This window comes from Prionailurus viverrinus, chromosome E2 (genome assembly GCF_022837055.1).
Source record: "Prionailurus viverrinus isolate Anna chromosome E2, UM_Priviv_1.0, whole genome shotgun sequence".
In the NCBI taxonomy this organism is placed as follows: Eukaryota; Metazoa; Chordata; class Mammalia; order Carnivora; family Felidae; genus Prionailurus; species Prionailurus viverrinus.
In genome coordinates, this window is record NC_062575.1 from 50,103,291 (window position 1) to 50,125,069 (window position 21,779).

At 55.1% G+C, this 21,779-nt stretch overlaps 4 protein-coding genes across 6 annotated transcripts; 2 read left to right on the forward strand and 2 right to left on the reverse strand.

Annotated features, from left to right (window-relative positions):
- Nucleotides 1–1,351: 1,351 nt before the first annotated feature.
- On the reverse strand, nucleotides 1,352–16,666 carry IRGQ (immunity related GTPase Q). 3 transcript variants are annotated; one of them, XM_047837035.1, is made up of 4 exons: nucleotides 16,549–16,666; nucleotides 14,461–14,589; nucleotides 5,311–5,842; nucleotides 1,352–4,080 (listed from the first exon to the last, which is right to left on the reverse strand). In XM_047837035.1, the coding sequence occupies exons 3-4, from the start codon at nucleotides 5,838–5,840 to the stop codon at nucleotides 2,721–2,723; spliced, it is 1,890 nt and encodes a 629-aa protein (XP_047692991.1). In that variant the 5' UTR covers nucleotides 5,841–5,842; nucleotides 14,461–14,589; nucleotides 16,549–16,666; the 3' UTR covers nucleotides 1,352–2,720. The 3 variants fall into 3 exon arrangements, with proteins under 3 accessions (XP_047692991.1, XP_047692989.1, XP_047692990.1); XM_047837033.1 differs by lacking the exons at nucleotides 14,461–14,589; nucleotides 16,549–16,666 and adding an exon at nucleotides 6,294–6,510; XM_047837034.1 differs by lacking the exons at nucleotides 14,461–14,589; nucleotides 16,549–16,666 and adding an exon at nucleotides 6,145–6,287.
- Nucleotides 7,282–9,526, forward strand: ZNF576 (zinc finger protein 576). The gene is made up of 2 exons (XM_047837052.1): nucleotides 7,282–7,376; nucleotides 8,802–9,526. The coding sequence occupies exons 1-2, from the start codon at nucleotides 7,292–7,294 to the stop codon at nucleotides 9,227–9,229; spliced, it is 513 nt and encodes a 170-aa protein (XP_047693008.1). The 5' UTR covers nucleotides 7,282–7,291; the 3' UTR covers nucleotides 9,230–9,526.
- ZNF428 (zinc finger protein 428) lies at nucleotides 16,001–21,173 on the reverse strand. The gene is made up of 2 exons (XM_047837051.1): nucleotides 21,035–21,173; nucleotides 16,001–16,670 (listed from the first exon to the last, which is right to left on the reverse strand). Exons 1-2 carry the CDS (start codon nucleotides 21,108–21,110, stop codon nucleotides 16,168–16,170), a joined length of 579 nt encoding a protein of 192 aa, XP_047693007.1. The 5' UTR covers nucleotides 21,111–21,173; the 3' UTR covers nucleotides 16,001–16,167.
- On the forward strand, nucleotides 18,743–21,075 carry SRRM5 (serine/arginine repetitive matrix 5). Its single transcript, XM_047837032.1, has one exon. The coding sequence runs from the start codon at nucleotides 18,943–18,945 to the stop codon at nucleotides 21,073–21,075; it is 2,133 nt and encodes a 710-aa protein (XP_047692988.1). The 5' UTR covers nucleotides 18,743–18,942.
- Nucleotides 21,174–21,779: the final 606 nt, after the last annotated feature.

The window sequence follows — 21,779 nt, forward strand, 5'->3', positions numbered from 1 at the left end:
AAATGATCGATGTGGCTCACACTGTGTCTATTGGACAGCACTGCTTTCCTCTCCTGCGTTCCCACGGCTGGCACGTGAGACTGAGAGACAGTGTGGTATCGGAGATTACAGACCGGAAGCCATTCAGTATCTCATCTCGGCCAGGCCATGTCAACTTTTTTTTTTTTTTAATGTTTCTTTTTGAGACAGACAGCGTGAGCAGGAGAGGGGCAGAGAGAGAGAATCCCACACGGTCTCCCGCTATCAGTGCAGAGCCTGATGCGGGGGCTGAACTCACGAACCATGAGATCATGACCTGAGCCGAAATCAAGAGTCGGACGCTCAACTGACTGAGCCAGCCAGGCGCCCCACGGCCATCTCAACGTTGATGGGATAAACCGTGTCACCGGGAGGGGTTCAAGCTGGACATGGGGATACCATCTCCCAAGTGTCTACCCCTCGGAGTGGTCACCCTTGTCTCCCGCTGTCAAAGGAGATAAGATCTTGGAAGCATTTATGGTTCTCGTCAGGCCCTTTCATTTCACAGATGGGAAAATAAAGCACCGGTCCAAGTCACACAGAGCGACAGTGGGAAAGCCGGGCTTACATTCCAGGTCCCCTGATCTCAGACAGGAGCTTTCTCTCCCATCAGATGCTTCTTTCTCTTTCTCCCCACCCGGTGCATTGTCCCTGTCCTGTGGCAAGAGGCTGACAATCTACACCCAGGTCTGCCATGGATTAATGAATTAAAATAAATATTTACAAGCACCTGCTGTGTGTCAAGCACTCTTCTAGGTGCTGGGGTTACAGAAGAGAACAGGACAGGCAAGAGGATAATAGCCATTAAATAGGTAAATAAATAAGTAAATAAATAAATAAGGTAATTTTGTTACAGTAATAATTGCTACAAGGGAAATATCAACTGGCCGAGATGAGTAATGGGGGAGTGTGGGCTACTTCAGTTACAGTGGTCAGGGAAGGCCTCTCTGAGGGGACATCTGAGCTGAGACTCGCTAGACAAAGAAGAACCAGTCATGGGAAGATCTGGGGGCAGAGCATTCTAGGCAGAAAGAACAGCAAATGCAAAGGTCCTGGGGTAGGACCCAATGTGGCCCACCCAGGCACTGCAAGGAAGATCACGCTGGTTGGGAGATGGGGGAGGGGCAGGGAGTTCGAATAGGCAGGGGCCAGACCACATGGGACCTTCCTGTGTGCTGTTGGGCCTAGAGTTGCTCTCCCTGGGCTCTGTTCTCCCCCATTCTCATAAAAGAGATTCTATCGAAAGGACTCTCAGGTCCCCCCCCTTCTGTTTTTTGACACTGAAGAATTGTGACCTGTGGCATCTTTTCTACCCATGGTTGGCAGTCTAGAACATAGCCAGGCACTGTGGTTTCTGCCTTTGCTTCACTCACGGCGCACTCCCGCGGTCTGGAACACGACCTAGCTGTTCTGTGGGCCTCTTGTTCTCTGTGGCACTCTGTGTACTCCAGAAGGCAGAACCTCTTGTGGACACCTGAGGTAGCCAACACAGAAGTGTCTGGGTTAGTGCAGCACTATGGCTGCTTTAGCCCAAAAAGGCAGGAGTACAAAATACCAAGGCCAGAAAGAGTTAGGTTTGGTGACAGAAGAAATCAAGACCAAAAAGAGATAGAAACCGCTAGAGGAGAGAGGGACAAAGTTAGAGACTCCCCAAAGACCCCCTGAATCACTCTACACCTATAAAATGGGGGCAGTCATATCCCTTTCCCAGTCAAACTCACACAGAGAAAGGCAACTGCTGGGATCCAAATCCCTAAGGGATTTGTGGGAGAGACCTCTGAGGTCTCTGCCCTTCCACACCCAGAAGGCCTCATTCCCGGTCTCTGGCTACCCGCAGGCCCCACCATGCCCGGACCTTCTGCCTCCCCCTCTTCATTTTTGTGGGACCATCCTCCCCACAACAGCTGGGAAAGGAATCTGGGTCGCCAGGCCCCTAGAACAACAAATATTAGATATCTATTCCCCAAGAGCTGTTCTCCGGCTCTTTCGCACACACCCCCCCTCCCCCGCCCCGGCCCTGTTCCCCTCTGTAGATGGAGACCTCCCACCACCAAGGAATTAGAAACCAAGGTCTACCGCCCTCTTGGGAGCCAGGAGTGTGAGACCCCCAATGAAGATTCCACACCACTGCCTCTTGAGGAGCTGGGAGGCTGGATGCAGACCCATTTCCTCCAGGAAGCCTAGAGGATCCAAAGATTCCAGCTCCCGGGGGTACCCGGACCCCATCCTCCATACTGGAATCTCTATTGGCGTAGAGACCAGGCTTTCACCTCTTCTCTCCCCTGGGGGCTAGATGACCAACAGACCCGGTTTCCTTTCCCTTGAAGACCACGATATAACCCCTTCTAGGAGGCCGACCCCTCAGTTTCCTTCAGGCCACAGTCTGGTGTCATGCCCTGTGGTCTCCAGGGAAACCAAGGGCTCTGTCCCCCAGACTCTATTCCCCTTCAGGACCCAGGAATTCGGGTGACTACAAGCCACACATCCCAATCAGTAGTCAGAGCCCCCATCCCCTTCAAGCATCCGGGACTCTGAGCGGTGACCCCCAGCTCCCTTACCCCAGTGACCGAGACATCCCAGGCCAGAGCCTGTACCCCCCTAACCCCCCTCCCTCTAACCGGGACTTGGGAGTCCTCAGCTCCTGGCGGGGCCAAGCAGCTGGGACGCTGGGAGCCCGGAAGCCCCGGCCCTCATCCCACCCCTCACTGCGCGGGCACATGGGGTGCCAGCACCGCCTCGGCATCGGCCTGCATCTCGTTGAGGGCCTGCAGCAGGACGCCGTGCGCCGCGCGGTAACCCAGGCCGCCGGTGGCCGCCGCCCCGCCCGCGGGCCACAGGAAGGAGAGCGCGCCCAGCGCCGCGCCCCCGGCGGTGCCCTCGCCGGCCCACGCGCCCAGCCTCGCCTCCACTTCGGCGCGCGTCACCGGGCCCGGGAAGCGCGTCAGCTCCGCCAGCTCCCCAGGGGCCAGGCCTAGCGCGCGCTCGCGTCGAGCCAGCGCCGCGGGTTCGAGCCCCAGCGCCCGCCGCCACTCCGCGAGCTGACCCCGCAGAAGCGCCACGTCGCACGCCCAGCCTAGCCCCGGTATGGGCGCCGCCGCCGCCGCCAGGCTAGCCAGCAGGGCCGGACGCCACGCCCCGGCCCGCAGCGCCGCGGCCTTCATCCGGGCCCCGTGGGGAGACGCGGGCGGCAGCGCCAGCAGCAGCGCCCCCGCCTGGGCGGGCGGCAGCGCGCGCCGCAGCCACTCGCAGAGCCCGGGGAGTCCGCCGGGCCGCAGGGGGAACACAGGTGGCGGTGCCTCCTCCAGCACCTCCCACGTCTCATCCTCGGGACTCAGTGCGGCCGCACGCTCTGAGTCCCCACTGCCCGATTTCTTCGCGCCGCCGCCAACACGTGGCAAACTCTCGCTGCCTGCTTTCTCTGAACCTTCCCCGCTGCCTGCTTTCTCTGAACCTTCCCCGCTACCTTTCTGCAATCCAGCGCCACGTTTCTCCCTTCCCTCACCGCGTGCATTCTTCAACTCCCCTCCGCCAGCGTTCTCTAAGCTCTCGCTGCTGGGCTTCTCTGCCTTTCCCTCTTCCTCGGGATACTCTGGATCCTCGCCCTCGCCGTCTGTTCGCACGCAGACCAGCGGTGCATCGGGCAGCACCAAGGGCCGAACCTGAGCCCAGTCCTTCTCAGTGGGCGCTCCCGGGGTGACGAGGATGAGGGCGTCGTAGTGGGTGGGATGGGGGGCGGCAGCAATGCCCGCGGAGCCCAGAGGCACATTCCAGAGCACCACATTGGGACGCTCCGGGGCCGGGTAGGGTGTGGGCCCCGCGGGCATGAAAACAGGCTCCGCATCTGGATCGCCGGGATCCAACCCGAGGAGCGTGTTCAGCACAAGGCTCACATTAGCCGTGCCGGCCACGGCCAGGTCCAGCCGCGCGCTGCCCAGCCGCTCTAGGCCAGCGCGAACCCACGACAGTGCCGCCTCCAGGCCACCGGTCTCAAAGGCCTCCCGCACAGCCTCCAGCTCTGCTGCACCCAGGACCTCGAAGCCATCCTGAGCCGGTGGCAGGAGCCTGAGGGGACAGGAAGACAGAGGATAAAGGGCAGAAGAGGATCTAAACGCAAGAGAGCTGAGTTCTGGGGACAGGACTAGGCTACGATGAGGAGGGGTGGAGTTTTCCCCGAATAATCTCTGAAAGAAGAGGGAGCAGGAAAGGGAGGGGCCAGACTGATGGTACAGCACAAAGAAACCAGGGCTTAAAGCAGGGATGGGGCGGGTTGGTTGAGATCAGGTTTCCAAAAGAGCCTAAGAAGGGGAACCTGCTAAATCATCCCCTGGATTTCAGTCTTGAGGCTGGGGGCGGGGCAAGGGGGCCTTTTCCAAGGGATCTGCAGGATTAAGAAAGGCCAAGCAAAACTCACAGAAGGTCGAGCTCCAGCCAAGACAAGACCTGCAACTGTATTGTGGACTAAAGGAAAGCGGAGCACTTGTCGACAGGAGCAAGGTCACCAGGGCACTCTTTGCTGAGACTAGGTGTAGGGAGGGGAGTAACAGCCAATGACGGGGAAAGCCTCACCTACTAGTGCTCATCAACGAGATGTGGCTAAGGTAAAAAAAAAAAAAAAAAAAAGCACCGAGCCTCAGTTTGACTATGAAATAGGTGGTGGCCAGGGGTTGGGGGGAAAAAATCAGGAGGTAGGCAGCAAGTGGGCACAGAAACAAGATGGGGTTATTGAAAGGAAGTGGGAGAGCTAACCCAGAAATAACAAAGCTCACTGAAGGTGTGGACTGATATAGCTTGACGACCAAGCTGATGGTGTGGAGGGTGAGGAGTGCTGGAAAGAGTGAACCCTTGGGTAAAACGTTCGCGGGGATCGCAAGCTTGTGTGCTGAATGAGCCCTCCTTCAAACTTTTGCCCGGGGCGGGGGTTGGGGGGGGGCGTTGCTATTTGGGTGTTAGTTCCTCTCCGAAAATTCTCACTGGGGCAGGGCTTGTGACCTCAGAACGCTCACAGGAGGCTGAACCTGGAGAACAGGTCTGAACCTCTAGCTGACCCTTGGATGGGGCGGGGCCTAGAAGACAGGAAAGGGTCCAGCACTCAGCACTGGCTTGGGGTAGAGCCTCGGTGACCGCAAAACCTGCAATGAGGGGCGGGACCTGGACGAGAGAACTGGCCGTCCCGCAGCTATCCGATGAAGGCCTGCCCCAAACTCGCTGGGGGTGGGATCTCGCGGATCTCAAAGAACGTCTTCTGGGTCTAAAGGACCCGGTCTCCAACCCACCGAGAAACTCCTCGCTTACCTCTGCAACACCTCCGCCTGGCTCTGCAGCGCCACCCGCAGGCGCTCCAATTCCTTACAGTCATCTCGGCTGCCGCAGTCCGCCGGCAGCACGAAGAGAGCCGCGGTCCCCAGCCCCGCGCTGTTCAGCAGGGCCGCTGTCTGATCCCGGGCCTGGTCTTCATTTTGTGAATCCCCAGGACGGAGGTTCCGCACAGCCAACAGCGGGGTCCCACGGGCCAGGGCGGCCCGCGCCGCCTCTCCCAGCGCTGGGGCCAAGGGCTCCCCATTCCCCTCGGGGTCGGGCAGGACCAGTACCAGCACATTGGCCTCCGCCGCCCAGGGCCCCGGCGCTGCGGGTGGGCAGCTCAGCTCGCCCAGGAAGAGGCCGGGGCCCGCCGCTCGCAGGCTGGGGATCCCTGAGTACGGCCGTCCCTCGGGGATCTCTATCGTCTCCACATTTCTGTCGCACAGCGCTGCAATCAGAGCGGACTTTCCGGAGCCCGGAGGCCCCAGGAACAAGGCGGTCACGTCGCCCCGCGGCGGTGGCATAACTGGAAAGCAAAAGGGTGGGGCGGACACGGGTCAGGGAGTACCCAGCTTTTTCCTTTCCCAGTCATCCCACTCTGGTGTCAGACTTCAGTCCTTCACCCTGTCCCCTTCCATTCTTGGGTGTCACTCCCAGGGAGAAATCCGGCGCCCAGGCCCCTATCTATTCCCCAGAGATCCGGGCGTCTTGTCCGCCCTTTTTCTGGATACATTTTATCTTTCTGTTTCAAAGATCCGGCCTCCAGCCCCTCCTCCCTCAGACACAAAGATGTTTTTATCCCCCGCTCCTCCCTTCCAAATCACTAACCGGACAAAAAGCCGGCACACCCGAGAGCACAGCTGGCGGCGGCTGATCAGCCGCTGAGAAGCCCCGCCCCTAGGGTCCGGCGGACGGAGGCCGAAGAGGTGAGAGAGCCCGGATTTGGGAACGTCCAGACACGTTCCAGGGGCTCTTACCTGACGTCAGTCCTTTAAGGAGGGGGTGTGTCTTGGAAGCGCGACCTCGGGGATACGGCCCTTCGCGGCGCCTGCGCAAAGCAACAGACGTACGCCCGCTCCTCAGCTCCTGCAGCCCGCGGGGCTCGGAACAATGAGGGAACCAGAGCGCCTGCGCTCCATGAGCACCTAGCCACACGTGCGCCAGAAGCTGAGGTCTGTACGGCAAGGGTGTCATGTCACGTCATCATAACGCACTCCAGTGCAGCGAAGGACCCCTCCCGTTACTCTGAGGACCCGGTTGGCGCGACTGTATCACTGCCGGATGGCATCCGGCATCTCGGCTTGGAGAGGCTCCTCAGGCGAAAGGGCATGGAAGCCACTGGGACCTTGAGCCTCGGTGGGCCCTACCCCGCTTCCCTCCGGGTGGCGGCGCTGTGACGAGCGACGGACCGGCGCAACGAAAGGCAGCCCTCTGCTGCCTGGAGAAAAGCAGAGGCCGGGGCTACCCGCCTCGGGAGGAGGGACCCGAGGGCAGTGCTCGGGGGCAGCGGGACGCCGCGGTTGAAGGCGCGCGTGGGCGGCGGGGGCTCAGGGTGGAAGGAGAGTTACAGGATGTCAGAGAAAGATGCCTCCGGGGAAGAGGCGAGCTAAAGCCTGGATGCCACTACCTGCCTCAAGACACGTGGGAGACGGGGGCGAGGCTGGTGTCAAAGATCCAGGGTTCCCTGCCCTGAGTTCAGGGAATTAGTTTGATGTAGGTCATAGGTCGCACACAGGTGAGAAGGCTCTAAGGGGTGTCACAAACCTAGGGAGTCGAATCTTTTGGGAGGGTTGAAACTTCTCTAGGGCAGAGCTCCATTAGGTTACAGTTCAAGAAGATGGTGTCTTACGGGGGCAAGAGAGCCCGTCAGAGGTCATAGGATTAGCGGCCCTTTAACGCTGTAGACAGATGAGCGACTTCACTTGATTTACTGTTGTCATGCGTGCTACTCTTGACCAGAGGGATCCCAATCACTATGGAGGACCCGCATCCTGAAGAGACCATGGAGCAGCAGGATTCGTCCAAGGAGAGGAGTCCCCGCAGTCCAGGAGGCGACGTGTGTGAGTGCTGCTGGCCAGAGGAGGGTGGGGTGCAGGGGCTGAGGCTCCTAAAAGGATTTGCGTAGCATCTCAATGTCCAAGGCGTTACAAGGACTTGCCTGCTGGGGAGGGGCTGTAACAAATGGTTTCTGAGCTGCCCTACCGGGAACCGCCACACTCCACCCTTACTCTTATTCTGTTCAGATGTACCCACTCTGATCTGTCCACGTTAGCTTCAAGGGGCCACAGTTCAGAGGGACAGAGTAGCATCCAGAGGGGCTTGGGGTGGGAGATGTGACTGGGAAAGGGCAGAGACTGAGAGGAAGCCCAAGGTTCCAGTCCCAACTGGCCCCCAGACTTTCAGTGTGACTTGGGCTTTCCCAGTCTGTCACAAGAGGCTGCGGCTACTCCGGTGACTCGGCTGTTGTTATGGGGATTAGCGGCAGAGAAAGGGAAGGTTTGATGTTAACCAAGGTAGCCAGTTCGACAGAATGGTGACAACAGCTTCTGCTGAATGCTTATTACATGCTAGGCGTGTTCTATGAGTTAAACCGTCATAATCTCAGTCCTCCGGACAGACCCTTTGAACTTGGTTAAGTATTACTTTCGGGTGAGGGAATTGAGGCAAAGAGATTATCTGTAACAATGAGCCCGCCACCCTGTCAAGGCCCTCCAGCCAAAGACCACCAGGAACACGCCTACAGTTGAACAAGTTGGTTTATTGCTAATAGCGCTAAGGAAGCACACGCACCCTGGGGCACTGTGAAGGCTTCTCAGTAAGAGTTAGGACTTATCCTAGGATTGGGGCTTTGTGGTAGGTGATTTGGGGAAGGGTTCAAGGAAGGGTTTTGCGGTGGGTTGGATGTTGCCAGTAAGCAGAGGCAAAAGATAGGTTGGCAATCTTAAATCTTCTCTGGGAGGGAGGTACGAAGGCCCCGGCTGCTCTTCCCTTTCTCAGCACCAGTAACTGCAAACCACTGTGTAGCACTGTTCTAAGCACTTTATATAAAGTAATTCATTTACTCCTCCCGACCACCCAGTGAGGTAGATTCTGATAGGGTCATTACCCCATTTTCCAGATGAGGAAACTATTGTATTTGTCTAGGAAGAGGTAGATCCGGGATTCGATTCCAGGCAGTTTCGCTCCAGGGGCTGTGCTCACGGCTCTGTTGGAAGGGCAGACCCCCGGGGTTCCAGTTCTGACTCCATGGGTTCATTTCATACCTAGCCTCATGACTGTAGGCAGGTTGCCTCACCTTTTTGAGCCTCAGTCTGCTCATCCATAAAACAGGCCCAGTAATAGTTTGTCTGGACCACCGTCCAGCCCTGGCATAGAGCCTGGCACGTGGTAAGCACTGAATGTGAATTGTTGGCATGACTCTGGGGCTTGGGAGAGGTCCTGGTAACTCTTGCTGGCTTCCCCCGACCTCTCCCCACGTCCCTCAGGCCACCTGGGGGCCCCGCAGTGCACCCGCTGCCTCATCACCTTCGCCGATTCCAAGTTCCAGGAGCGTCACATGAAGCGGGAGCACCCAGCGGACTTCGTGGCCCAGAAGCTGCAGGGGGCTCTCTTCATCTGCTTCACCTGTGCCCGCTCCTTCCCCTCCTCCAAGGCCCTGATCGCCCATCAGCGTGGCCACGGTCCAGCCACCAGGCCCTCCGTGCCAGTTGCACCCGCCGCTGCCCCGCCTACCTTCCCCTGTCCTGACTGTGGCAAGACCTTTGGGCAGGCTGCTTCTCTGAGGCGGCACCGCCAGGCGCATGAGACCCGCACCCCTCCTGGCCCCTTCGCCTGCACTGAGTGTGGTCAGGACTTTGCCCAGGAGGCTGGGCTGCATCAACACTACATCCGGCATGCCCGGGGGGAGCTCTGAGTGAAGGTTAAGCCCTCCCTAGGGCAGCGGGGGTTCTGTGGCTGCTGGAACCCACCTCTGGTATAGGATGGGGGCCTTGGAAGGATTTGCTTCCCTCCCAGGACAGGCAAAGGACTTCTGATAAATAGGACCCAGAAGATTCTCATCTAGAGCTTCAGTCTTTGGAGGACACAAAGGCCTTCAGGGATACAGTGAAATTAGACAATAGTGAAATCTTTTGTTTTAAAAAAAAAAAGCAAGCAAAAGGGAAAATTGTTGTATCTTCCTCATTCCCAATTAAATAGTTTGAAATCACAACTAGCTACAGATTGTGTAGTCACCTTTAATTCTTCCCAGATGGATGCCATGGGCCGTAGAACAAGTTCCCCCAGATTTGTGCCTGAATGGGGGAGGGGAAGGCGAGGTGTTGTGGGACTGTAATGTCACTGGAAGGATCCCAGATGTGCAGCAACGTGGGCCTTTGGGGATGGGGCAGCCAAGTTGGGAGCTGTATTCTGAGTCATGTAGGGGTTGCAATCAAGTTCTTATCTCCTCCCACTCCACCCCCCATCAATCTTTTCCACTCACAGAGGGGCCATGGTATTGGGTGGATTCGGGTGTGCACACACACACACACACACACCCCGATAATTTATTGCCCACTTAAGTAATTTTATGTACCATTCTGGTCTTAGAGTATTTTTTTCTGGGTGTAGGTGAGATGACATGAATAAAATAACAAATAGTATCTAAAAACAGAAAAGGTCTGTATTGAAATATCTAAACAAGGAACTCTGGCCTTTGAGCAGATATTCCCAGAAAATATAAGGGCACAGGGAGGGGGGAGCTCAGGTCAGAGCTGGCCTGGCCCTGCAGGGAATCTGGTTTGGAATCAAACAGAGATACCTTCTGTTTCCTGTTGTATTTGGCCAACATTGGGAGAGTTCCCATTAAGATCCTATTTTCAGCTCTTGAAAGGCCTAACCCCGTGGAGTGTCCCTCCAGGGCACTGCTGAATGTGGTCAGGACTTTGGGTGACCTGCCCTGCCCTTAGAGTCAATGGCCGGTGCCCTGCATGCAATAATTATAGATCCTATTCGAACTGATGGATGTTTTTAAAACCCACAGCGGGGACACGGTAGAGACTGATAGCTGTCCCCCAATTTTTAGCTACGTACGTGGTAGCTACAAACACAATTTCCCAAAGTCCCTTGCAGCTGGGTGTGGCCCTGTGACCCAGGTTCTTTCCTGGGTAGAGTGCTCAAGCTTCAGAGAGGGACACGCCTTTCCTGTACCTTTCCGCCCGGAGTGTGGACACGGCACCCAACCACCTAGGACCATGGTAGAGCAACAAGACAGCAGAAGCCTGCATCGCTTGTTGACTCCACAGAACGGAGTCCTCATCCTGGCGCTAGAAGATCCACTTCCATACTACCATGGAAGAGAGAAATAAACCTCTATCTTGTTTAAGTCGCCATTATTTTTGGTCTCTGTCACAGGCAGCGTAACTTACAGGCTGTTTGCAGCATAGAACAGCAGATCTGAGTCGTGGCAACAGAGGCCGTATGGCCCACAAAGCCTAAAATAGTAAAGGGCCATCTGGCCCTTTATAATAGAAGCTTGCTGACCTCTTGTCTAAGTGATAAGACATACAATCTACTCTGAGCCTGGAAACCGGGATTCCCACCCTGGGAAATACTACCTCTAGTAGGGGGCTCTGTGTGTGTGTGTGTGTGTGTGTGTGTGTGTGTGTGTGTATTTGTTTGTACAAGATTTGTGCAGGGCTAGCTAGCCTGGATCTCTTTGCTGGGGTGAATTGTGGGGAAACTGGGTTGGAGTCAGTTGGCCATCACTTTTCCCAAAAATGTCGGCTTCACCAAAGCCAAATATTTCCTCTGCACCTGGTGACAGCCCAGAAGTTTCCAAACCAGATGTCCAAACCTAAGGCTCTAATCACACATGCTCCCCTGAGACAGACAGCCGCCCTGCCTGTGTTCTTCCTGTTCTCTCCACTCTCCAGATGTCATAGATTCCCAGGACTTTAAATAGCATCACTGGTGACTTCCAAATCTTTATCTTCAGCTCAAACCCCAGACGCCCCCCCAACCATGAGACAATCACTTGGATGGTGACAAATAGGAGTCTCCAAACCTTAAAACAGGCCAGCGTGACTCCTACGGCCCCCACCTACACCACTACCGTCAGATTGGTCAACTGTATACTACTAGATTCCCGAGTCTGACCGGCCTTTCCCGCAGCCGCTCTCCTACCTGCTCCCCCTGCACCTGCCACCACTGCTGCCCCCTCCAGTGGACTACAGACCACCCCCTGTATAAGTCAATTCGTATCGCTCCTCATTTAAAATCCTCCAAAGAGATTCCATAAATAACATCCAGAGACACCTTACCCAGGCCCAGAAAATCCAACAATGATGGGGCCCCCACCCGCTAAGCAGTCTCAACTCCCTCTCTGCTCTACCTTTACTACACTCCAGCCACACATGCCAGGCTGGCTTCTGCCTCAGGGCCTTTGCACTTGCTGTTCCCTCTGCCCGGAGTGCTCTAACCCAGAACTTTACAAGGCTGTCTCTACATCATTCAGGACTCTACACATGCCACTTCCTCAGACAGGTCCTCCTTGACCTGCCTGGCCAAAGTAGCACCATTGAACCTCACCCTGGCTTTATTTCTTCCTAGCACCCTTCAACACCTCGGACTATCCCGCTTGTGCGTGTCATTATCTGTGTCCATACTCTGGAATCCAAACTCCTGAGGGCAGGCGGTGTGTCTTCCTCACTTCCCCAGTACCTAGGACAATGTTCACTGCAGAGGCTCAAAAACAATGCTCGACTGTGCCCACTAGAGTCTTGGCCTGCAGCCCTCCCGATGATGCTCTGTGATGCTGGGCTTTCTGCAACTGTATTCCCCAGATTCCCTCCAGAGCTGGCTTCCTCAAGTTCTGCCCAAGAGAGGTCTGGGCAGAAGGTAGACAGAAAGAGGGGGAAGGAACTCCCCTCACTTTGGGCTGCTGGAACCCCTCTAACAGCAGCGGCTCAGGCTCCAGTGCATTTCTACACCCTCAGCACAAGGTACTGTGCCTCTCCTGTGGTGTAGGTACAGCCGCACATGGCCTGTCCCTCCAAACTCCTGTTGGGTTCTGGTAATGTCCCTTCTCTTTCTGTGCCCAGTCCTAGAGGTGGGAGCTTTGTGCAGACACGAATATCTTGGGGGCCTCAACTGTCCACATTTGTGCTTTCAGCCTTCAACCAGCTGCACACCCAATCCCCTGTGTTCAATCCTCTCTTTGGAATTCCTAGCTTGGTTTCCATAGCTCAACCAGGCCCTGGGGAACTGAATGACCCCCCTGCCCCGCCGACCCTGGCAGCAGATTGTGTCTCTTGATTTCTAGTCCTCTCATATCCTTAGGAATTTTTCCTGATGAACAGATAATTCTCTACATCTATGCTTAGAAAGCCCTGTCTTATGATTCCAACTATATGACAATCTGGAAAAGGCAATACTATGGAGAAAGTTAAAAAAAAAAAAAAAAATCATTGGTTTCCAAGGATTGTGTCGGGGGATGAACACAAGAGGAATTTTAGGATAGTGAAAACAGTCTATGATATTATAATGATGAACTCAGGTCATTACGCTTTGTCCAAACCCACAGAAGGTGCAACAAACACCAAGAGTGACTCCCAGTGTAAACTATGCACATTGAGTGATTATGCTGTGTCAATATAGGCTCATCAGTTGTAACAAACGGACCACTGTGGTGGGGAATGTGGATGCCAGGGGAAGGTATGCGTGTGTGGGGGCGAGGAAGTACACAGGAAATGTCTCTATCTTTCCCTCAATTTTGCTATGAACCTAAAACTGCATTAAAAAAATAAAGTCTGGTTTAAAAAACAAACAAACAAACAAAGCCCTGTCTCAGGGCAGAAGAGGGCTTAAGCATGCTGCTCCAGGAACTAAAATCCATCCGTGGTGTTTTAACGAGCTGTGAATTTCTGCCTTGACGATTCAGAGATTCATTGATGTTAAGCTGTGATGGTTATGAAAGTCTCAATTCAAAGAGTGGATAAATGTCAGGTTCCCAGATTCTGAGCTTCTAGGATGAAAAGTGTGGGCTTTGACAGATGCTTTGGTATGAGATCCTGTAACAGGCATCAGGATGCAAACGCTCTTTGTGGCCAAGCAGGGTACCATAAGCAGTGAAGCAGGCAAGGTGTGAGGGGTCCAGATGCCACATGCTGAGGAATGGGCACGTGGGAGGGAACGCCCATTAGCAGGAGGTAAGCCTTCCTCAGCTCCAGAAAGCTACTGCTCCTTGGGACTGTGGGCTCAGCGATCGAGATCTCACGATTTTCAAGGGAAGCCAAAAAACCTCCCTTTTGAGGTGAAATCTGCCCAGTTTTAAATGCTGGTAACCCACATGATTAGAAGACCCCAGCAACTCTATGGAGACCAAACACGCTCCTGGCCAGTCAGACGGTGGCTGTGGAGAGCCAGGCTGCCATTTCTGGTATGTGGCTTCATGGTTAAGAAGGTACGCACCGCATCCAGTCGTCTGGAATCACAGCTGCGTTCTGCTTATTAGCCGTGTGACCGACCTGTAGCAGCTAAGTCAAGTTCCCTGTGCCCTAGCTGGAGCAGCTGTGAAATGGTCACGATAATAGCCCCTGTGCCTCTAAGGGCTACGACGAGGATTCAGACATGGGACGCAGAGCCCAAACTGGTAGAACAGCCGACAGGGCCCGGCCCTCTGCCTCTCCCTGACCTTGTCCTTCCCCTAGTCTTCCCCTGCCTTCCTCAGCAACGGGTCTCATGCCCTAAGTGTTCTTCCGCCAACATCCCAAGTAGGGCCCCACTTCAGAGCCTTTGCACTCACTGCTCCTGTAGACAGTGCAGGGGCCCCACTCTTCCCTACTCCCCATCTCTGCCTGAAGTCCCCCTTTCCCTGAAGCCTCCACGACCACCCTCTTTGGAACTGCCGCACACACACACACAAGCCTCCCCACCCACTCTGTTTCTCTCCACAGCACTTACTACCTTCTAACATTCTATACTTTTTATATATTTTACTTAAATATCTAAGTCTCTGTCTTCTCTATAATAGAACCTCCACAAAGGCAGGGATTCTTGTTCATCATGTTTACTGCTCTACTCTCAGCTCCCAGAATAGTGCCTGCGTCTGGCAGGTATTCAATACGTCATTGTTGAATGAATGAATAAATAAATAACAGCCCCTACCTCATAAGGATCCGATGCGATTGTCCATACAAAGCGCTTACAGGGCCTGGTCCACCGTGAGTGCTGATTTAATGATGGCCATTATGGTCATTCAGGTTCTATTCTTGAAGGTTCTTAGTTGCCAAGCTTCTATGAGTTAACACACGTAAAGCGCCTTAGAACGGGGCTTGGCACACAGTAAATGCTCAATAAATGGCAGCTATCATTATAATTAGGCTTCTATTTTCAAAGGAGCTTTGGTGCCAAACTTCTATGAATTAGCACATCCCTTCTCAGAGCGAGAGCCAAGGTTTCAACAGAGCTGTAAGGAGCTGGCCCTCTGCTCCCCTCTGCCCTCATCCTTCCAGCTCTGCCCTGACAGGTGGCAGGCTCCTGCCTCCTCCCACCCAAGTGCACAGCCCCCTCGCTCTCTCTGGTCTCTGTCACCTCCTCAGGGAGGGCTATACTATTTAAAATGGCAACCGCCTTCCAGAAGTGTTCTCCCTTCTCTGCTTTATTCTTCTCCACGGCATCTACCACCACCCAGCATTCCCTCCAGCTTGATTACTATCTGTCTCTACCAGTGGTCCTGCCCACTGCACCCCACCACCCCCCGCCTCGGCCCCGTGTAAGCTCCAGGAGAACAAGGATTTTATGTTACTCACTGCTAAATTCCCAATGCTAGGCATACAGCAGGGACCCAGAAGATACTGCTTAAATGAATTAATGGATCACAATCCCTTCCTCACAGAGTTATTCTAAGGACCTGATGATCTCATGCAAATAAAATGCAGCACTCTGGAAGTGCTGGGGAAATGGCAGCTGTAATTATAATTAAGGTTCTATTTTTGTAAGTTCCTAGATACACAACTTCTATGAGTCAATATATATAAAGCTCTTGGACTGGCACTTGGCACCCGGGAAGCACAGCTCTGATTATAATTAAAGTCCTCTTTGTAAAGGTTCTCAGGCAGTGGCAGAGAACATCGACTGTCCTCCACAAACCGTTTTCTGCTTTCTGGGCACTGGCTAGACCTGCCTTTCCCAGACTCCCTTGCAGGGAGCTGTGGTCATGTGACGAATTTCTCAGCAAAGGAACGTAACTAGGAACAGGCTGTGCTACTTGCAGGCAGGGGGCCTGTCCGAGATCACGTGTACCTCTCCAGGCTCACCTTCCTCTTCCACCGGCAGGACCCAGGCCACGGCCACTCAGCCATGACCATGTGGACGACAGCAGGCTTAAGGAATGGCCTGGGTCCCCAAATCACTATATGGAGAAGGGTTGCCCACCTACTGGAAACACCCACCCTGGACTCTATTACATGAGTGCAAAACCGTTGTGTTGTACGTCATCGGGTCTATGAGTTAAATATACGGAAGCCACCTGAACATAAGCCCTTAGTAAATGTTAATAGTCTTGGCAACAGTGATCTTAAGCTTCCCCCAGGGAGGAGCCAGGGGAGGGGGGAGGGGGAGGGATAAATGCCCCAGGCCCCGGTGCCTCGCACACTCAAGCGTTTACACACATGCATGCACGCACACACACCAAACACGCTGGACCGACACACACAGAATTTGGCTTTTATTCTGGCCTTCACACATCTACTGCTAAGACGACACAGATCGGCGGTACCCCGTCCCATATGACCATTGCGACCACCCCAATTTCCTCAGCCCCCTCCTCCCACCCCACCCCTTTAGCCAAGCTCCCTGGGTGGGGGGCTCTGCCTACACCTCGCCCCGGGCATGCAGCATGAAGTGCCCATGCAGCTCCCCGAGGTTGTCGAAGGAATCCTCACACTCCGTACAGTGATAGGTGCCCTCTTCCTCCTCATCTTCCTCCTCCTCCTCCCTCCCAGCTGGTCGACCCTCCCCAGCCCGAGGCGGCTCCTCCTCTTCCTCCCCGAGGGCCCTGCCTTCAGGGGCTGGAGCTTCCTGGGGGGCTGTAGCAGGGCAGCAGAGCCGGCAAGGTGGGGTGCCTGGTGGGGCCTCCCCAAGGGGTGAGCGGCCACAGAGCTGGCAGGGCTGGGCTGGGGGGCCCGGGGGCTGGGCTGCACGGGGGGCCCGGCGGGACGGGCCCCCCCGGCCCCCCCCCAGGCGTTGCTTCACCTTGTAGCCAGGGTCATATTCAGGATCATCAGTGGCCTCCTCCTCCTCCTCCTCCTCATCTTCTTCCTCTTCGGAGTCTGGCTCTGAGAGAGTGTATTCAGAGTCAGAGGAATGCTCAGGGCCTGTAGGGGGATGGACAGGGAGAGTCAGAGGCATCTGAGGACAGGGCTGTGCCCCTCCCGGGGCCCCATTCAGACTCACCACAGTAGGGAGGGGACAGCCAGGACACAACCCTGCCCTTCCCCATGGAAGAATCCCTGTCACATGGAACACGGCCTGGCACACAGCAGACACTCAGTGTCTGTGTATTAAGCAGATGAATGTCTTGCAAGAACTGCATCTCCAGGGTTTAAGAAGGACAAAGTAACAGTAATAAAAACAGTACCAGTAACAGCATCCACTGCTACTTTAAGAGCCCTGTTCTTTTATATTAACCTACCGAATCCTTACCACAACCCTTTGAGGGACGTACTGTTGTCATCCCTAAGTGATAAATGGGAAACTGAGCTACAGGGCGGTTAGGCGACTCACTCGCCTCCAATCACACAGCTCTAACAGGGAAAGCTAAATACGGGCGGTAGCCTACGCCAGATCATTTTAGGAAGACAAACACCTGAACAGGATTCAAGCAAATTAAAACACATACATATATGATATGTGTGATAAATGTGTGTGTGTGTGTGTGTGTGTGTGTGCAGTTGAGTGAATGAAAATTTGAAAATTGAAAACTGATTTGCAAGTACAGATATATTGCTGTGATTTCATGAGCATGCAGAACATGTCTAGGACAAGTTTAGGTTAAAAAAGGAAAAAGATTTGAAGCCGCCATACAGGAAAGGGTGACACCAGTGCATGCAGAGCCTGGGTCTGGGAGGAGGGAGTCCCCACCACAGCAGCACCGGTCTGCCAAAAGCATCCCCTAGGACTACAACAGCCTTGCCCTGTGTCCATCCTGGCCCCTCTTCCTCACTTTCCTCCAGCAGCCCAGAAGGGTCCTGTGAGAACTGAGTCAGCCACACTGGGCTCTTCGGGGCTCCTCAGCCCTGCAGGCACACACCTGCCTCAGGGCCTTTGCTACCTTTTTTACAGATAGACAAGGCTTGCTCCCTCCCCTCGCCAGGTCTGCTCAAGTGTCACCTTCTCAGTTTCACCCTGGTCACACTGTCTAAACAGCAATCCTTCCCCCTACGCTCTTAACCGCTTTGTTCTTCTCCTCCACTTACTGTAGGTGACATCTACTCATGTGTTTACTGCCTGTCCCCCAAAGCAGGGACTTTGGTTCACTGCTGCATCCTGAGCATCCAGGACACCTTCTCTGTGCCTGGCGTTCATTCAGTTTGTCAAACCTTTTCTGAGGCTTTTCACATGCGCTGTTCCCTCTGCTGGGAGTGGCCCAGCCAGGTTTTCCACATCATTCTTTAGGACCCCGTAGGAAGCCTCCCTCCTCAGCGAGACTGTCCCAGGTCTCCTAGGCAGCCAGTCACTTTCTTTTGCCCTCTGGCTGTCCTCACCCAGCCCTGAGGGCTGTGCCGGTACAAAGTCCTTTCCCACCAGACCAGAGGGCGGGCAGGCCGGGTCTGACTCACTGCTGGGTCCCCGGCATCACCCAGCTTAGAAGAATGGGTTATAAATGTTGGCCTAATGTCCCTCCCTGCAGCTCTCTCTCTTGTTTCTGCCTCTGTCCTGCTGTCCCTCTGCCTGGAAGGCTGTTCCCCACTCTGGCCACCTGGCGACCTCCTACTCATCCTTCAGGACCCTGAACAGGTTCTGTCGTCTATGGCGGTGGCTCCCTCCACCCTGGCTCCTGCCGGCCCAGCGTCTCCCCTTGTGACTGTCCTAGAGGCTGTAGCCATCTGGGCCCCAAAAGGTCTCCCCCATCAGACTGGGAACCCCTTGAGGGCAGGTCTGACTCATCTTGGGGTCCCCAACACTGCCCAGCCCAGGACGTGCGGGTCGAGTGAACAAGGGGGGCCCGAGGCCCTGATCTCCCCCATCGCTCCAGGCTTTTGGCTCTGCTCTTCCCCCACCTGGTGACCTTTTCTTCTCTAAGAGCAAACCCCTGCTCCTCTTTAAGGTCCCAGCTCACACGTCACCTCCTCTGTGAGGTCCTCCATGCCTCCTCAGGTGGTTAGTGTCTCTTGTCTGGGAACTTCTGCCCCTGCCCCCCCCTCCAAACCCCAACATATCCTGACCACCTGGATAGTCACCTGGAGACTCCGGGAAGGCAGGACCTGGGTCTGACCCATCTCCATGTCCCCAGCAACGCTGCATCCCCAGTCAGCCTCAGAAGATACTCGCCGAATGGCGGCCAAACATGGAGGCAACCCCTCTGGCCTTCACCCCTCTTTCTCCTCCTACCACTGACTTCACACCACCCACCCTCCAGGGGCTTCAATGCCCACTATGACTTCATGCAGCTGGCCTGTGAGAGGCAGTCAGGTGGTTGTCCACGGCTACCGGTCTTTCATGTCCACTGTGACTTTCAGGATCACAAGCCCTTTTGTAACTACCATGCCTTGTCCACCTACGAGACCCTCAAAGCCCAGCACGTCTCCAGCATCCACTGGACCCTCGATGTGCCCCGTGCCTCCCAAGCCTCCCGCCTCCTTGAAGACCACCAAATCGGCAAAGCCCAACAGTGCTTCAGTGTCCACCAAGCCATCAACAGCCCCTAACTCGGTCACAAGCCCAAGCAGTTCTAGGTCTCCCAAGTGGGCAAATACGAAGACAGCTGCTTCTAAACAGTCCAGCAACAAGTCCCGAGCCCGCAATGGGACAAGAACACCCAGCAAAGCCAGCACCGACACCAGGGCGAGGAAGGCCAGCACCGACACCAGGGCGAGGAAGGCCAGCACCGACACCAGGGCCAGCAAGGCCAGCACTGACACCAGGGCCAGCAAGGCCAGCACCGACACCAGGGCGAGGAAGGCCAGCACCGACACCAGGGCCAGCAAGGCCAGCACCGACACCAGGGCCAGCAAGGCCAGCACCGACACCAGGGCCAGCAAGGCCAGCACCGACACCAGGGCGAGGAAGGCCAGCACCGACACCAAGGCCAGCAAGGTCAGTGGGGTAAGACTCCACCAGCAGAGGGGCACACACAGCCGGGGCAGAACTCCCAGAAGAAGGGGAAGCCGTAGCTCCAAGAGGTCACCCAGCAGAGCCAGCACTACCAGCAGGATGAGAACTCATGGTGCCACCCCAAGTGTGCCCAACAGGATGAGAACTCCTACTTCCCAGAAAAAACAGAGTGGGGGCAAGAGTTGCAGCCGGCCTAGAAACAACAACCGAGAAAGAAATAAGAGCCAGCTTAGAAGTGTGAGCAGAGAGAAGAGTTACAGCCCACCAGGAGCCTCAGGCATGGGGAAGAGTTCTGGGCTGGTTATAACCCCAAGTAGGGCAAAGAGTTACAGCCCCACTGGAACTCCCTTCAAGGAGAGAGGTTCCAGCCAGTCTCCATCAACATCAAGGAGGGTAAAGAGTTATAGTGAGATGGTCACCCCTGGCAGGGAATGGAGTTACGGCCCAAGTGAAGTATCTAGCAGGCTCAAGAGTTACAACCAGGATACTGCACCCAGCAGGACCCAGGGTCACAACCGGTCTAGCAGCCCCGGCAGGACCCAGAGTCACAGCCGGTCTAGCACCCCCAGCAGGACCCGAAGTGAGAGCCCGTCTAGCACCCCCAGCAGGACCCGAAGTGAGAGCGGGTCTAGAATGCCCAGAAGGGCAAGAAGTCATAGTATGGTGAGAAGTCACAGTTGGAAGAGAAGTCACAGTAGAGCACGAAGTCGTACCCGGAAAGGAACTCCCAGTCAGATGAGAAGACACAGCCAGTCTAGAATCCACAGCAAGGGGGGAAACTATAACCAATATAGAATGCCCAGAACGGAAAGAAGCCCCAGCCAGGAGACAGATCACAGACGATCGAGAACACTCAGCCAGGAGAGAAGTCATAGCCCATCTGGAACCTCCCACAAAGAAAGAGATCACAGCCGATCTAGAACTTCCAGCAGTGAAAGAGAGCACAGCCAAACCAGAACCCCCAGAAAAGAGAGAAACCGCAGCCAACTCAGAACCCCTAGAAATGAGAGAGATCACAGCCAATTCAGAACCTTCAGAAAAGAAAGAGATTGCAGCCAATCCAGAGAGGAGAGAGATCACAGCCTATCTAGAACCTCTAGCAAGAGAGGTCACAGCCAATCTAGAACCCCCAGCAAGGAGAAAGACCATAGCCGACCTAGAACCCCCAGCAAGGAAAGAGACCACAGCCGATCTAGAACCCCTAATAAGAAGAGCAATCCTAGCCAATCTACAACCCCCAAAAGTCTCAGCCAGAAGGATTCCACTAGCAGGGCACATAGTCCCAGTCAGAACAGAACACCTAGCAAGACAAGGTGCCCTTCCCCCTCCAGATTTCTCAGTGGAGCCCCAATTCCAAACCAGGATGATATTCAAGGTAACGCCGCCATCTCTAAGGCTGCCTCACCTGGAGAGAGGTCCTCATCGTCTTCTTCCAAGCTGGCATAGCCCCCAGTCTCAGCTGGCTCACGGGTCTCTGTCATGGCCAGGGGAGGAGACAGGAGACAGGAGCAGAGGAGCAGCTAGGCAGTGTCCCTCCCCGGCCAGCTCTCCACAGCCACACCTCAGCCACAAGTTCTCCAATGCAGGATGTCAGCAAAGAGAGCGGGATGCTGGACAGGGGAAGGAAAGGCTTGTGGTGACTCAATAAATTTTTACATAGCACCTGCCTCTCAGGGCCCAACTGTGTGCTCAGTGCTGGGGGAAAGGAAAAGATAGCCCCAGCTCCTCTGTAGATCTTAATTTCCCCATCTGGGCAACAAAGCCGTCTGTGGTTCTTGTTCAGCGGAATGGGGAAAGGTAACATTCCAAATATTTAGCAGCGGGTACCAGCAGGGGCACCAATCAGAACTGAGAGTGTAACAGGGGCCTATCCAGGAATTAAGGCTTTGGTTGCTGGACTGTGGGAAAGTCTGGGGGCTGGGAGAGGGTCCAAAGTGGCAGTTGGGGGTAGGGATTATTTGACGTAGTGGTGATATACTAATCAGGCTAGAGGTATTTCAATATTTAAACAAGCGGTATGGCCGCCCTAGTTCGCGTCAGCCCTAGTTCTATCCCTTGGCAAGATGGTGTCCAGGTCTGAACCCCAAGTCTGCCACATTCTAGCTGTGTAGTTTCAAGCAAGGAAGGACCTAATCTCTCTAGCCTGTTTC